Here is a 15,258-nt window from a genome sequence, read left to right as displayed (position 1 = left end):
TGTGGGTCCCCTGGGAGGTGATGTTTCTCCACTCAAACACTGAGAAAATGATACCAACCTCCCAGGCTTGTCTTGATGTTAGATAAGTACCAGCACTTTGTCTGCTGACCGCAAACTGGGATCCAAATAGGGATACAGTTCTCTCCTGCTCTGGGTAAGGTCTTTGCTGATCCCTCTTCCTCCCCCAGACTGTCATGCCTTTGCCTCCCCTCTTTGCTTGCCTGTGTTAAACGGGGGATTCCTGGTATCAGCCTGACAACCCCAGATTCTTCCATTCAGGAATTTTTTGGAAACTTCATGCCTTTGGAGATGCCCTGATTTCCCAGAGTCCTGAGTTGGGTGTGCAAATTTGGCCCCTATAGTTACTCCCAGACACTGGGAAATGGGAAGTGGATACTGGAATGTGGCCAGCACTTCTTGGACCTCGTGCTGAGGCTGAGTGGGGGAAGGGTAGGAAGGACTGTGGAGGGGGTGCTTCTCCCCCAGAAGAGAGATCCATTGAGCAAAGATGGAGGGGCATGGCTTTGGGGGAGCCACAGAGATTTGAGAGCCTCAGGTGGGGTAGGGGGCTTGGGGATACTCTAGTCTCAAAATCACCTCCCCCCAAACTGGGTGCTCTCCATCAACCAATCAGAGACCTTTCCCTCTTTTCCTGCTAATTTCCCCAATCTTTGTTCATGCCCCTCTTTCTAGAACCTCAAACAATTCAGTGACTATGGTGACTCCCTCTCTGCTCTCCCTAGTTCCAGGTATAAGTGAAGAGGTCTGAGGCCTCGGGGGGCATTCAGTGTGACCTCCCTCATTTGCAGGTAAGGAGATGAGGAGAGGGGCTTCAGGGTACAGAAAGAGTCAACACAGAACTAAGACGAGGCTCAGGACTCCTGTTTCCCAGGTTGCTGTGCTGTGCAGCTGTGGGGCCCCAGGGCCTTGCCACTTACAGTGTGCACGGCTCATCTGTCCATATTCAGGCCCCTGCCTGACTCCTGGCCAGACTCCTTCCCCACCAGTCAGAGGTAGGATGGACCGCCTTCTCTACAGCAGACCTGGGGACATTACTGGCCGAGGTGGTCCCACTCTCCACACAAGGTCTAAGGACGAAGATAGACTCCTTAGGGTCAGACTCCTTAGGGCACTGACTCTGGGAGGCAGCTGGAGTGAGAGGCAGGACTTCCCTAAGTGCACTGCACTTTGCAGCTTACCAATAGATCATGAGATGGGTGTTATTATCCCCATTTTCCTTGTGGAAAACTGAGGCCCAGAGAGGTTAAGTCATTTCTCTAAAGTCATACAGTAACGGAGCCTGGGTTCAAGCCCAGGTTTGTGGAATTCAGGAGACCATGACACTGTCTCGTGAGCTCCCCTTTGCTCCCAAGGCTACCACTCACCCCTCTTCCAGGCAGACTGCCAGTCTTCCCTGACTAGTAAGTTGTAATGTAAGTGCTGGCTTTAGAACTTAGTTCTAATCCAAGCTTTGCCCCTTACCGGCGTGGGACATGGGACTGTGGGTATGTCACATCTTCTCTCTGAGCCTCATTTTCTACCTCTGTAAAATGGGCATAATATTACGTACTCAGTAGGGCTGCTTTGTGGATTAGCCATGTTAATATACGTATACTGCCTGGGAGAGAAAAGGTGGGCCTTTTTCAAAATAAATGGAACTGACCACTGACATTCTGTAACTTTAATTTAATACAAATTCATCATAACTCATAAAATGGGCAACATTTAAAATAAAAATACTGCTGGGGGTGGCCCAGATTCTGGTAGATGTAGGGGCGGGGTGAGATTGAGGATTCCTCCCGCCTGAGAGGGATGCCAATGGGCAGCAGTTGCGAGGGGAGCCCCCCAAGTTCAGCGAGTCTGGCTCCTTTGGGATGAGTGTGGTCAGGGACCCCATGAGCTCCAAATCTAGGCTCTGGCTGAGAAAGCAAAGCTGAGGCTTGAGACATTTCGGCCACGCCTGCAGATCCACCTCCTGGGGCTGTCACCCCTGGGCAGGGCCAGAGCCAGGGAGCAGGACAGCTGGAGGCTCTGCTGCTTCAAGGCCAAGACCTGGAGGTGAACCCCTGTGCACCGGCTTGTGCGGCATCTGCTCTCACTTCCCTCTGCGCCCTTTTTGTGTGGCTGGGCCTGGAAAGAAGAATCCATTTCCCAGACACCCTTGCTGCCAAAGTTCTGGGCCGGGTTTGTGTTTCCCCAACAGTGCCCCTCATCCAGATTGGGATTTGGGAATTAAATTGAGTGGGAGAGAGGCGGGCCTCATGACATCCATTTGCTGGCATGGCCAGAAGGGGAGGGAGCACAGCTCTGTGGTCCTCGGCTTCCTGATTCGGTGGCTTCCTGCAGATGGGAGCAGCGTTTCTGATCAGGACAGGCATGATGAATCTGGCGGCTGGGAGTTATTCCTGGAAATCTAGCAGAGTCTGCTCCTCCAGTCCTTCCAATGATTCTGCAAAGCCATCAAGGATGTGATAATAAATCCTGTCTAATTAAACCAGCTAAAACAGCTCTTGTTATCTGCAACAGGATCCGAATGGAGACAGATGCCAAGCCTGATGGGAGGTCCCAGCCAACAGCCTGTCCCAGTGCTCAGGTCCTGAACGAGACGCCGCTCCCTGCACCCTAGTCTGGTCACAGAGGCCTGGTTGGACCCTTATCCAAGCTTCTGGGGACCTCCATCACCCAGTGATGCTTGGCCTGCAGCTGCCTTTAGGCTACTGGTCTCTGCGTCGGGCCCGGGGCGTGCCGTCATCCTGCTTTTCCACCCGTGGGCTGGAAGATGGTGGCACAGTGACTGTAACGTGGGCTCATAGACTGGTGCCTCCCACAGGTCACAACATCATCTCTACCTGCAGGTCAGTGGGAAAAACAGGAACCATAAAGCTCTTGGTCTGGAGGTAGAAGGGTTCTCGGGCAACCCCTAGGACCAGCTACTGCCTGGGTCCACTGTGGGCTGGGGTCAAGGGTAACATGGCCCGTGGCTTAGCGAGGGGCAAGTCTTAGACGTGGGAGCATGAGAGGGTTCCTGTGTATCTTTCGGGCTGCCGAATGCTGGCAACACTCTGACACATCCTGAGATCAGGGCGCGTGGGCAGGAGGGAGACATAGGGAGGTGGTCCCCCTGCCTCCCACCCCCAGAGGATGGGGATGAGGGCTGGGCAGAGGCTGCCCCGAGGAGAAGCCACATCACATCCTTGGACCAAAGCTGCCTCCCCATCAAGGTCAGAACTACAGGACATCAATGCTGATAGAGTTTACGAATCATGGAGCACGACCTCCATTTTATAGACGGGAAACGGAGGCTGAAGGGTAAACAAGCGGTTTGAGACCTCACGGTGGCCACGCTGGACCGGAGTCCAGGCCTCTCCTCCCCTGGGCCGCGCTCCTGCGGGTGGCCGCGGCGCAGGCGGCGTCTGGGGGCTCCCCCCGCCGCCCTAGATGCGCACGGTATTGATCCTCAACGGCTGCACGTTCTTGCCATTGGCATGGCTCTGCCCGGGGCTGAAGTAGGAGCAGAGCTTGCCCGGGAACTTCTCGCGGAAAGTGTAGAGCCAGGACATGTCGTCGGCGTTGTAGAAGATGAGCAGGCCCTGATCGTAGTCCAGGAACACGCCCACCTTGTCAAGCTTGTCGCGGACGTTGAGCCGGGTCCAGGGCTCGGTGCAGGCGCTGTACTGGTTGCCGTCGTGCATGACGATGCAGTAGAAGCCACGGCTGGGCTGGATCTGGATGCTGCCCTTGCGGCTGGCCGCCTCGTGGGCCAGCCCGATCACCCACTGGGTCTTCTCCGCCACCACCACCTCCCAGTAGTGGACGCCGCTGCTGAAGGCCTCGGAGCCCAGCACCGACACCTCCACGTCGAAGCGCTTCGGCGAGTCCTGCAGCGGCTGTGGGTGCAGGTTGCCATAGGCCACGATGGTGCAGTCGTCGGACAGGATCAGGCGCTGGTGGGCAGTGCCCGGGTCCAAGGTCAGGGCGGCGGGCACTGCAGGGGACGGAGGAGGGAGAGGAGGTGAGTGGAGAGAAGGCTGTGGACCCACTCTGCCGTCCTCCCTGAGGGCCGCGTTCTGGTTGGTCCCCAGGAGGCTGTGTGATGCTGAATGCTAGCCTGCCCTCTCTGGTCCTCAGCTCCCTCCTCTGTAAAATGGAAGGGTGACGCCCAAGGTCCTTCCAGATTTAAACCTGGCTGCAGCAGAGCAGGGACTGTGACTGCCTGGGGTACGGAACATAGTGGGTGCCCCACAAAAGTTTGTTTGGTAAACCGCAATGAAATCCAGAATTAGGGAACTTCAGAGCTGAGAGAGCTTGAAGATTATCCAGGTGCTGGTAATCACCCTGGTGGGGATAAGGACACGTGTGGGGGTGTTTGGGTTTCTCAATAGATGGGATCCGTGCATCTAAATGCCCTGAATGAAATGCACAGGGCAGTCCCGCGACCCCCTTGCCACCCAGAAATTTCCAAATGCTCAACCAGACATTCATTTCATTCATGAAAAACTTTTTTACAATGACCTAAAATTACATCTTAACTCCATTTTATGTACGAACAGGATATAATTTTTGTACAGTTTTAATACACTGAGTAGTTTGGAACACTACTACCATGGAAACTGAGGGGAGACTGAATTTGTGTTGTTTAGAACTTCATTGAGAATTGTTCACTTTTGGGGAAAATACATCTGTTAAGAAAAATGCCACTGACTCATAAAATCTACCTGTTTGGGGCCACATTTGAGGCAGAATGGTGTTTTACCTATGGTGTGAACACCTGACTACTTCATTATGTTTGCCAGTGTGGCTATATTGAGCACCAAAGATTGATATGTGCAATATTTTCTTATAAATCATTTCCATGTATTTTTCCTTTATATTATCATCAGAATGTGGATATATACAATTTCAAGTACATATATATATATATATATATATATACACACACACATATATATAATACTATCTTTCAGACATTACAAATTATTTGTTAGGAAATGTAGGTGACAGGTCTGAAAGAGCCGTAAACCATTAATTCTGAGCCAACTCTTCCATTTGACAGATGGGGAAAATGAGACCCAGAGAGGACAGGGGACTAATCTCAGGTCACCCAGCACCTAGTGGCAGAGTGAGGACTAATCAAGGCCATGTGCAATCTGGCCCCAGCCCTCTCCTCCAACCTCCCTGTCACATGCCGCCCAACCTCACTCAGCCCCAAAGCCTCCACTCAGACTGTTCCTCCATTGACTCCTCTCTGCTTGCTGTAATCACCCCTGCATGTGGCTCGGCCCATCCTCTGGGAAGCCTTCTTAGTTGCCCAGCAGGTGTGTTCACTCTTTCTTCTGAGCTTCCTTAACTTCGTGTCCTCTCCTGATTCTATAAGGGGTACAGTCTCCTGCGCCCACATCTTACGCCCATTTGCACCAGAAGGGCAAGGGCTGTGTACCATCCAACTAGGCTCTCCTTCGTGTGCGTGGTGCCCAGCACAGAGCCAGGCATGGTGAAGGTTTCCAGAAAGGCTCACCAAATTACACTGACCCTGTTTGTGTTGCTCTTGGGCAGGCAGCACAGCCGGGTCATCCTGCTCTGGGCTGGCCACGCTGGCTTAGCAGGTCTGGCTCTCAGAGTCTCTGTTTACTCTTTCCTCCGTGAGGGAGCGAATGTTCAGCCAGAAGATGAGAGAACCTGGAAGTGGCCCTCCTGAGCCTGGATGACCATTTCCAGGCCAGAGCGAGACAGAGGCGAAGAAGGGTGAGGAGAAGGAATCCTGCCTGAAGAAGCAAAGGATTTCTTCATGCTGCTCTCTGGCCCTTCCCTTATCTGGGGGAGCAGAAGCATGATTCCACTTGGCTGCAGCATTACCCCCTACCTCTGTCACCCCTGTTGGCTGCATGCGTGAACAGAAATAAAGCACCTCAGCGGTGGCAACTGGCCCCAACAGGGAGCAAGAACCAGTTTCTGCACTGCGCTCCCGTGCACACATCCACTAACAACGCTCACGGTTGACTTATATCAGGCTCCTTCCACGAACTCTGTTAGGAGTCAATTTAGTTTTGCATTTTACATTCTCCTTTCCTGTTCTCAGAACTCAGAGGGCTGAATGGGAACAATTAGGCCTATGAATAGAGGGGTCAATGGAAACACAGCTCTCTATCCAGGGACATTGAAGAGGGGGAGCAATGAGAAGGAAGACACTGGATCAGTGGCTGAATGTTCCACCCTGTTGTCCGAGTGGTCACAGTGCAGCCTGCCGGAACCAGAAGCTCCTGCCACATGGAATGTGGGAATCCCCACAGTGGCGTCGGGAGGTGAGAGCTGGAGGGAAGTGTAGGAAGTGTGTGTGAAGCGGAGGCTAGGGAAGCAAGAAGAATCTAATTAGATACAGACGGGCCACTCCTACTGGCTGTGGAATATGGGTCACACTCAGGCGTCTGGGGCAGGGGGCAGAGCAGGCACAAAGCCAAGGTGTGGGCAGCGCCGTCCTGAGTGCCACGCGGGAACCCGGGGTGCTCAGGATGACTGAGGAGGTCAGCAACAGGCAGAAACTGCAGCGCGGGGCAGAAGGACAGGGGCTGGAGGGTGGGGACGGGGTGCTCAGCCCCAGACTCTTAAGCCTCATGGAGGGCCACGTGGCCACTTCCAGTGCCACCGATGAGTGGGGAGGGCGCTCGAGGAGGCAGCCAAGTGGGATCTCAGTGGCTCTGAGATTGGGCCCACAGAGATGAAGCTGCAGTACAGAGGAAATCCTGACCGCACTAAGAGCCAGCTCCTGGGCGTGGACCCTCACTGCTTTGAAGCGCAGGGGACTGGGTAAGGGGAGGGCCCGCCACTCATTGGGTGGGCCTGGGGGCGGAGTCTGCTGGTCATTGGACAGCGCTGGCAGCGGAGGCGGGACCAGGGGGTGGGGCCCGGTAACTGGGTTCTGGGCCCAACCTCCCAGGGGCAGGGCTAGGGGAGGGGCCCGGTGTTCTTATTAGGCACAGGGTGTGGCCTGCTTCTTAAGAGGCTTTGACACCCCCAAAGGGTAGGCTGGGGTCCACCTCCAGGGTCTCCCATCTCATCATAAATAGAGGTTCTGTCTTCCCAGGCCCCCTTCCCACCCTTCGTGAGGCTAGGGGTGGCAGAAGTAACAGTCTTCAGACCAGAGAGAGACCCAGAAGGGGGCATGGCAACACCTTTTCCCCCTCTGAGATGTCAGTCGCTGGATGGGGACTGGCAATCCCTCTACCCAGCCTTTATCCGTGGGAGAGCTGCCAAACCCCAGCGAAACAAACCAGTCCCCTGGGGCTCACTATGTTACAGCTCAGAGCTCTTTTCTAGGTCCAGAGACACTGTTATATAAAAACAAAAAGCAGCTGTTGAAGCAGCCCGTCTGGTCTCCAGGTGTTTTCTCTGTCCATTTAAGCCTGAGACCTCGAGGTCAAAGGCATTGAGGGAGGGACATGGACAGTCTGCTGGCCATCGTCAACCCACCCCACATGGCCCAGGTAGCAGAGAAACCCCCTAGTCCAGCACCATCGCTTGGCAGCCGGTGGCTGGTGCCTCTCTGTTTCCAAGGACAGTGGCTCAACCCTTCAAAGCCTGACAGGACAGGAGATACTACCAGCTCTTACAAAATCTGCTGCCTCAGGCTTCCCACCTATTTAGGCCCTCCGGGTCATCGTGCTCACACCCACTAGCTCTTGGGAACGCTGCAGCAGCCCCAGGAGTGCAAATCACCGTACCATTTGTCAGAAGAGGAAACTGAGGCTCCAGGGACACTTCTTGGAGTTAAGTGGCCTGCCCGAGCTGCCACTCGGGGTGGAAGTACAGTTGGAACTTGAGCTAAGGTCTTTTCACACCACATTCTTTCCTTAATGTGGCCCCAGAAAGCCTGCTCAGCAAGACTGAGGAACCATCTGATGAGTCATGACCATCATCATCATAAGCAGGTATCACGTACTTACTAAGTTCCAGGATTATTATTACAAATAGATCATTTTATTTCATTCTTTATACCTACCCTGGGAGATCAATCACATCTTCCCCATCCCTGTTTTACAGAGGAGAAAACTGGCTCAGAGAGGGCAGTGATTTGCCCTGGGATACACAGCTAGGAGGCGAACACCCTGGAAGCCGAAATGATTGGAATGAGGCGAGTAGGGGGAAGGAGCGAGCAGCCCAGGGGAGGGAGGTGGCAGAAGCACAGAAGGCAGTGTCTGGTGTCCTCAGGTCTGGCTGAGGAGGAAGTTTGTGCTGGGGGGCTGGAACAATCCCTGGCCGGGCGGTTGGGGGAGGGTTTCCAATGTCAGCTGAAGGGTGGGACAGGAGGTGGGTGGTGGCAGAGACTGGAGGTTCGGAAGCAAGGGGAGTGACCAGTGCTAAATGGAGTTCTCAGGTGACCCAATAGGAAGCCCTTGCTGGAAGCCCGGCAGGCAGGAAGCGGCTAGAATCCAGGGGCTAGGTCCCTGGGGGCGCCTGCCCCTCCCATCTGGACATAAAGGGCCTTGGTGCCAGAGTGACTTCACAGGCCCTACAGACAAAGGAAGGGGCCTGGCTAAGCAGGTCACTGTTCTCTGAACTCCCCAGGGACCTGTGTCCTTGGCCGGGGAGGTTCAGGGCACACACTACTGCTCCCTCAGCCCCTCTTCCACAGACAGTTTTCTCTGGGCCAGTGGTTCTCAACTGGGGCAATTTGCCTCGCAGGGGTCATTGGGCGATGTCTGGAGACATTTTGGGGTGTCAGAACTGGGGAGGAGGGCATCTAGTTGGGTAAAGACCAGGAATGCTGCTACACACCCTACCATGCACAGGACAGCCCCCTACAACAAGGAATTATCCAGCCTCAAAGGTCAATAGAAACCCTGCCCTGGAGCAACCAGCAAGTTCCCACATCCATGAGCTCACTTGCAAGGGACTTGAGAAGGGACTAGCATCCTGATTTTACAGAGGAGGAAACTGAGGCTCAGAGGAGAAAATGACTTGTTCAAGGATGTGTGGCAAGTTCCATTCAAAACTATTTACTGAGTACTTACTTTATGACACTATTCCAGTATCAGAACTGAGCCTAGCACTCATTCATTTCTTTATTTACTTATCAACAAACATTTGCTGTGTGGGCTTCTAGGGATATAGAGTGATGAATTAGACCCAGCCCTGACCTCTCAGAGCTCATGGCCTAGTGAGACAGACAGCTACACAGACATTGACAAAACAGTGAGACCAGGAAAGCCCAAGGCTACCTAAAGAAATCCTGGAAGGCTTCTCAGAGGAGGTGTTTGTAAACTAGGATGTGAAGGGGAGTAGGCGTTTGTCATCAAAGACTGAGGTTTGTGGAGAGGGTTGTAGGCAAAGGGAGCAGCATGTGTGCAAGTGGAGGAGGAAGAATACGGCTCATTTAAGACCTGGAGATCGATCAATGTCGCTGAGTATTATGGGGGCGGGGGAGGGGGAGGATGAGAGAAGGGCAGGGCCCAGGTCTTGTAGGACCTTGACTGTCAGACTGAGGCACCTGGAGTGCCTCTCTGAGCTGTGACAAGGATCCAGCCGGTGGCAGCTGAGACAAAGAGAGCTCCTGAGACCATCTGCCTGAGGGGCTTCCCTGGGTCAGCAGCTGGGCACGTGCTTCTTGCCTCCTTGAGTTATTCTGCTTCACCCACATGTGGCCTTCCCCCTGCTGGGCCCCAGGGTGGCGGTCCCTCCAAGTCTAGGAGCACAGAGAGGCGAGGAGTACCCCAAGAGGACAGCCCAGAGTCCCACCCAGTCTGCTGGAAAACGGGTCCTTCCCCAAACTGCTGCCCCTTTTGGCAACGAGGGCACAGATCCAGATTTAAGAGTACTAGGCGCTGTCCCTTCGCTTCTGGGAAATTGGTAATGATGTATCAGATGTGGCCTTCAGTCACCTACGGGGGAGCCCCATCTCTGTCCAGCATTCACGCCCCCAGTGATGTCTTCTGCCCTCTCCATCCCTCCCTGGAAGGCCCCATCATGAACATCCTGGGATCCCTCACACTCCTGCCCTCCCCATGGCCTTTGCCAATGCAGTTCCCCACACCAGGGACAATCTGGAGGCCCCACCAGGCCCCACCCTTCCCCGAGTTGCAAAAGCCTCAGCCTTCAGTGCTCAGTTCAAACATCATCTGTTGAGGGCTTCTCCTGGTCCCTGCCCTGCCCCATCCAGAGCCTCCTGTTTCCCCCTCGGGGTTTCCACAGCCCTGTGTGAGTCCCTCATCATAGCTTGTCCCACTGGGCTGTCAAGGTCTGGGAGGGTCTGTTTGCCCATCTGTTTCTCCTGACCCCTGAAAATGCTTGGAGGGACTTTCAGTGTCTGTGGGTCGAAAGAATGAATCCAGGCACGGGGACAGAGCTCTGACTGCTGTGTGACTATGGGAAATCAGTGAGCCTCTCTGAGCCTCAGTCTCCCACGCTGTCTTCTTGGGTTGGCGTGAGGCCAGAGGATGCCTGGTTGGCTTAGTAGGTAAGGGCCCAGGCTCTGGGTTCTGAGAGGTCTGAGTGCAAATCCTGGCTGTAGCACTTCCAGGTTGTGATCATGGACAAGTTCCTAACGGTTCTGTGCCTCTTTCCTCAACTGAAGAAATGAGGATAATAGTGCCTACCTCTTAGGGAGAATTCCCCTTTATAGCCTTGTCTCACCTTTAAAGGACATGGTGCCTTTGTAGGTTGTATGATTTCGGGTCCCAGGGTCTACTCCCTCCACTAGAAACCTGTTCAGACCTTCTCCTCTCTCTGCAAACCGCCCATCACCTCCTCTTGCCCATCCTCATCTCAGTCGGCAACCTTGCTTCCTACCTCACTGGGAAAGGGGAGGCCATCAGAAGAGAATCCTCTCAAGCTCCCACCCCTGCCCATTTACTCCCCCTCCTCTGGGCTCCCGAAGATGAGCTGTCTGGGCTCCCAGCAGAGGCCGCAGCAGACCCCCCTCCTGGCCATCTCCCCGGCCACTCTCTCTGCCCTTCGCCCTCAGCTCTACCCTCCTTCCACTGGGTCTTTCCCATCACCCACAAATAGACTGTTACTTCTTTCACCTTCAACGGCCTCTGCCACCTTCTCTCTCCGTCCCTTAAATCAAACGCCTGCCTTAGAAATAGAAAGCACTGTCTCCACTCGCTCTCCTCCCACTTGCTCTTGGCTGGCCTCTTATCCAGCTTACGCCCCTGCGGCTCCACTAAGCTCTCGTCACCGAAGACCTGCATGTTGCTGGAGAACAGTCAGTTCGGGTTCTCCCACCTGGCCTACTGGCCTTTGCTGCCCTCAGCCACTCTCCCTACTTGGCTTCCGGGACATACCCGGGTTCCCCGCCCCACTTCTCTGGCTGCTCCTTCTCGGTCCCCTTGGCTGGGTCTCCCTCCTGTCCCTACGATCTGGGAGCGCCCCAGGGCTTCAAAGTTGAGAGCAGCCCTGTCTCTCTTCTTTCACTTCCTAGGTGATGTCATCCAGGCTCATTAAATACAGTCTACACGCTGACATCGCCGGCCCTGACTCTTGTCCTCCACAGTACTAGTCATCCCATCTGCCTCACTTAGACATCTCATCCGTATGGCAGACCTCACGTGCTTACAGCTCTGCCCTTCCGGGCACCTCGGCCTGCATCATTGTAGTTTCCTTGTCTTCTTTCTCTCACACTCGAGAACTGATTCATTAGCAAATCCTGTTGGCTCTCCCTTCAAAGTATATCCTAAATCTGATCACTTCTCTCTACCTCCACTGCCATCACCCTACTCTAAGCCACCATCGCTCGCCTGGAGTATTGTGGAAACCTCCTAACCAGTGTCCCAGCCTCCACCCTTCACCCACTTCCGTCTGTTCTCAACCTGGCAGCGAGAGGGAGCCTCGAGGAACTTAAGCGCATGTCACTGCATGTCCCCAAGCCCCCCAATGGCTCCCATCTCACTCAGCATGAAATCTGAGTGAAACTTCAGATTTCAAGTTCTCACACTGGCCCATAGGCCCTCACGGTCTGGCCACTGCCACCTCCATGACCTCCTCACCTTCTACTCTCTTCCACTCTAGCCACACCAGCCTCCTCCCTGTTCCTTGAATATGCCAGGCTTGCTCCTGCCTCAGGGCCTTTGCACTTGCTATCCCCACTGCGAGGGACACTCTTCCCTCAGAAACCTGCATGGATCACTCTCCTTCTTCCTTCAGGCCTTTACTTCTATGCTTCCTTACCGGTGAGATCCTTTAACTGGGCCTTCTACCTAAAATCACTCTCTGACCTAACATCCCCTAGCTCCCTTCCTTATCTTTTATCTTTCTCTAATCAACTATGGATTTCACTTATTAATTTCATTTTCTCTCTCCCTATGATGTAAGATCCATGAGGGCAGGGACTTTTGCCTGTTTTGCTCACTGCTATGTCTCCAATACCTAGAATAATGCATGCTGTGATATGTGTTGTAGGATGGATGAATGAACTGCCCAAGGCCTCAGTCTCTTCATCTGGAGAATGGACATACTAATGGCCTCATGATGGCTGTATGAGGATTCACTGAGCTGAGTGATCGTGCGGGTGCCCAGCACAGGCCCTAGAAGACAGCAGGTGCTCAGCAAGAAACTCTCCTCCTCCCTCTGCCCTGTCCCCATGCTGTATTCAGAGCAGGCAGCTGGGTGGGGACGTAGCCCCCTAGCTCCTGCCTGTGTTAACCCTTGCCTCTTCCTGGGTGCTCTCAGGGATGGGCAGGAAGGGCCTTACCTGGGTGGATGTCCTGGAACAGGGACTTCCAGATGGTGTACTGCAAGGGGCCCGTGTACTTGGAGGTTGGGAAGTCTTCATAAGTCAGATTGGTCTCATGGATTTTCCCTTTAAGCCTGGAAGGAAAGCAGGACAGCAGGTTGCATTGGGGGCTGGAGTTTGGTCCCAACACTGGGGGCCCTACAGCCACCTTCGGGGCAGCTGACGAAGGGCGAGGTCACGTATGTCGAGTCTGCCAGCCCCAGAGTCAAGTGTCTGCTTATGCCACTTCCTCCATCTCTAGCCTCATTTTCCTCAACTTTAAAATGGGTACTGAGATAGCACCTGCCTTCCAGGCTTGTTGTGAGGATGACACGGCGTCATGTACGTAAAACGCTTACCACAGTGCTTGGCTCACGGTCAACGCTGAATACATGATGTTAGCTATCAGGCTTGATCATCAACAGACCAATAATGAAGTGTTATTATGAAAGGTGGCTCTGGGACCAGAGAGACATGCAGCTGAATCCTGGCTCTGCCAAACACTAGATGAGGGGCCTTGGCCAAGTGATCTAGCTTCTCTGTGCCTGTTCCTACAGGTGTGAAATGGGGATGGCGGCAGTAACTTGTCTCCAAGGGCGCTAAGAAGATTATAATAATATAAATATTATTTACTACCTACAATATCAATGTTATAAACAATATATGTTTGTAATATAAATAACGTTGCCCTCTAAGTAATATTCTATATGATTCTGCTTATTATACAGAGAACAACTCTAAAGCAGAAAGCCTCGTTAGCCCAGGCTCTGGCAGACGGCCCATGTCCCAGAACTGTGTGACGAGGATGGGGCTGACTGCATCCTCCGCGAGCCACCCCCCGCGCCTCACTTACCGCTCCGACAGCGAGGCCACCCCAGCCAGGAAGGTGTGGCGGTCGGTCTCGGCCAGCCGCTCCTGCAGGATCTGGGCCCCCTCCTGCACCTTGCGCAGCTGCTGGCTGTAACGCTGGACTTTCTGCTCGATGTCCGTGAGCGTGCGCGCCGTGTCGGCCTCCAACTCCTCCAGCATCGCTTTCTGCCGCTCACGCAGCAGCCGGTGCAGCCGCTCGAACGCCTCCCCAATGGTGGTCCGCAAGCTTTTGGTGGAAGACTGCGGGGACAGTCATCAGGGGTTAGGCCAGGGGGAGCGGATGGGGGAGAGAGGAAAGGTGGGGGAGGGGCATGTGGAAGAGCTCGGTGGCAGGACCGGCTGGCATCGCCCCGGACAGCACATGATTCCAGGCGCCCTTTAGGAAACCCACTGAGGCTTGAACTAGAGGGGCTGTGGCTTGAAAGACATCTGGGGGCAGCCTCTTCAGCCCTGGTGCCCGACGGGCTGGCTGGAGGGACAGAGCAGACAAAGGTGTGAGGATGATGCCCAGCTTTCTGGCTTGGGGGTGGGAGGGACAGGGAAGCTGGGGGAGACGGGGTGGGCGGGGAGAAGAGGCTGAGGTCAGTCCAGGATACAGTGAGGTCTTTATTTGTAAAAAAAGAAAAAATCACTCGTGGGGCTCAAGCAAAGACGACAAGGAGATCACAGATATCAGAGAGCTTTATAAACCGCAAGGTGCTGGGCAAACCTTGGTGGTCACCCGCCCTGTCCTGCCGCCCTTGAGACCCTCCCCAAGCCCAGAAATCAGAGCTGGATGTTAAAGCCATGATCACAGGAGACAAGACTGGACTTGCCTACTTCTCTGCTCCCGCGGGCACTGCCGGGCCCAGGAGGGGCCTGCGTGGCGAAGGGCACAGGCTTCAGTGAGAATCCTGGCTCTGGGTCTCTAGCTGTGGCAACCTCAGTCGCCTAATGTCTCTGAGCCTGTTTTCTTATCTGTGAGAGGAGTAGCACAACCCCGGCGCAGGGGTCTGGGGAAGATTAAGCGGGGGCGTGTTCGCAAAAGGCATGGCATTGTTTGAGGTGCGGAGAAAGAGCCTGATTACTGAGAGATGGCTTCTGAGCTGGGGCCTGCAGGACAGGCAGCAAGTCAACGGGGGATGCGGGGAGCCGCGCACGGCGGGACAAGACGGGGTACAGAAGTGTGGCCAGGCTGCAGCAGTGTGCGGGACCTGCCTCTGTAATTTTACTTTGTGGGATTCTGGCTGGGAGTTCACAGAGTCAGAGACCCCGCTGTGTTCAGTGCCCAGGGCTCTGTGGGAGGCTTGACAAAGGCTCAATTAGGGCCAGTTCCCTCCTGTCGCCGCGGCAGGAAGAACTGCTGGCAGCGGGCCAGCCTCCCCGCGCATGCCCACCCAGAGCGCCAGGCAGACAAAGGGGGTGGAGGAGAGGCTGGGGATGAAGAGCCAGGCTGCCTGTGGCCTTCCTGAGCCCCTCCCCGATCCCTCAGGTTTCCGTGCGGGTCACAGGTGGAGAAGATGGGGCCTGCCCTCCCTGCACCATCTGCCGCTGCCTTCCAAGGACGCCCAAATCCCACAGCCACCCCTTCCGGCTCCTTCTCGACCCCTCCATGGCAGTGTTTGGCGCACCGGCCACCCTCTACCAGCTGCATGTTCTGGTTTGCCTCCCACCTCTGTGGCCGCTCCCTCTGGGCCAGCTCCTTC

General features: G+C 54.7%; 1 protein-coding gene across 1 annotated transcript in view; it reads right to left on the bottom strand.

Annotated features, from left to right (window-relative positions):
• Positions 1-1,700: 1,700 nt before the first annotated feature.
• The window catches only part of TRIM62 (tripartite motif containing 62), a 28,653-nt gene continuing 15,095 nt past the window's right edge, over positions 1,701-15,258 (bottom strand). The window contains exons 4-6 of the mRNA XM_032388475.1: positions 13,557-13,813; positions 12,683-12,798; positions 1,701-3,985 (exon numbers count right to left, since the gene is read on the bottom strand). Coding sequence (XP_032244366.1) covers positions 3,435-3,985; positions 12,683-12,798; positions 13,557-13,813 — 924 coding nt within the window. The 3' untranslated portion in view covers positions 1,701-3,434. The remainder of the gene's footprint in view (positions 3,986-12,682; positions 12,799-13,556; positions 13,814-15,258) is intronic.

Source organism: Phoca vitulina, unplaced genomic scaffold, assembly GCF_004348235.1.
Source record: "Phoca vitulina isolate PV1807 unplaced genomic scaffold, GSC_HSeal_1.0 scaffold2, whole genome shotgun sequence".
Classification (NCBI taxonomy): Eukaryota; Metazoa; Chordata; class Mammalia; order Carnivora; family Phocidae; genus Phoca; species Phoca vitulina.
This window is presented reverse-complemented; position numbering and strand designations above follow the sequence as displayed.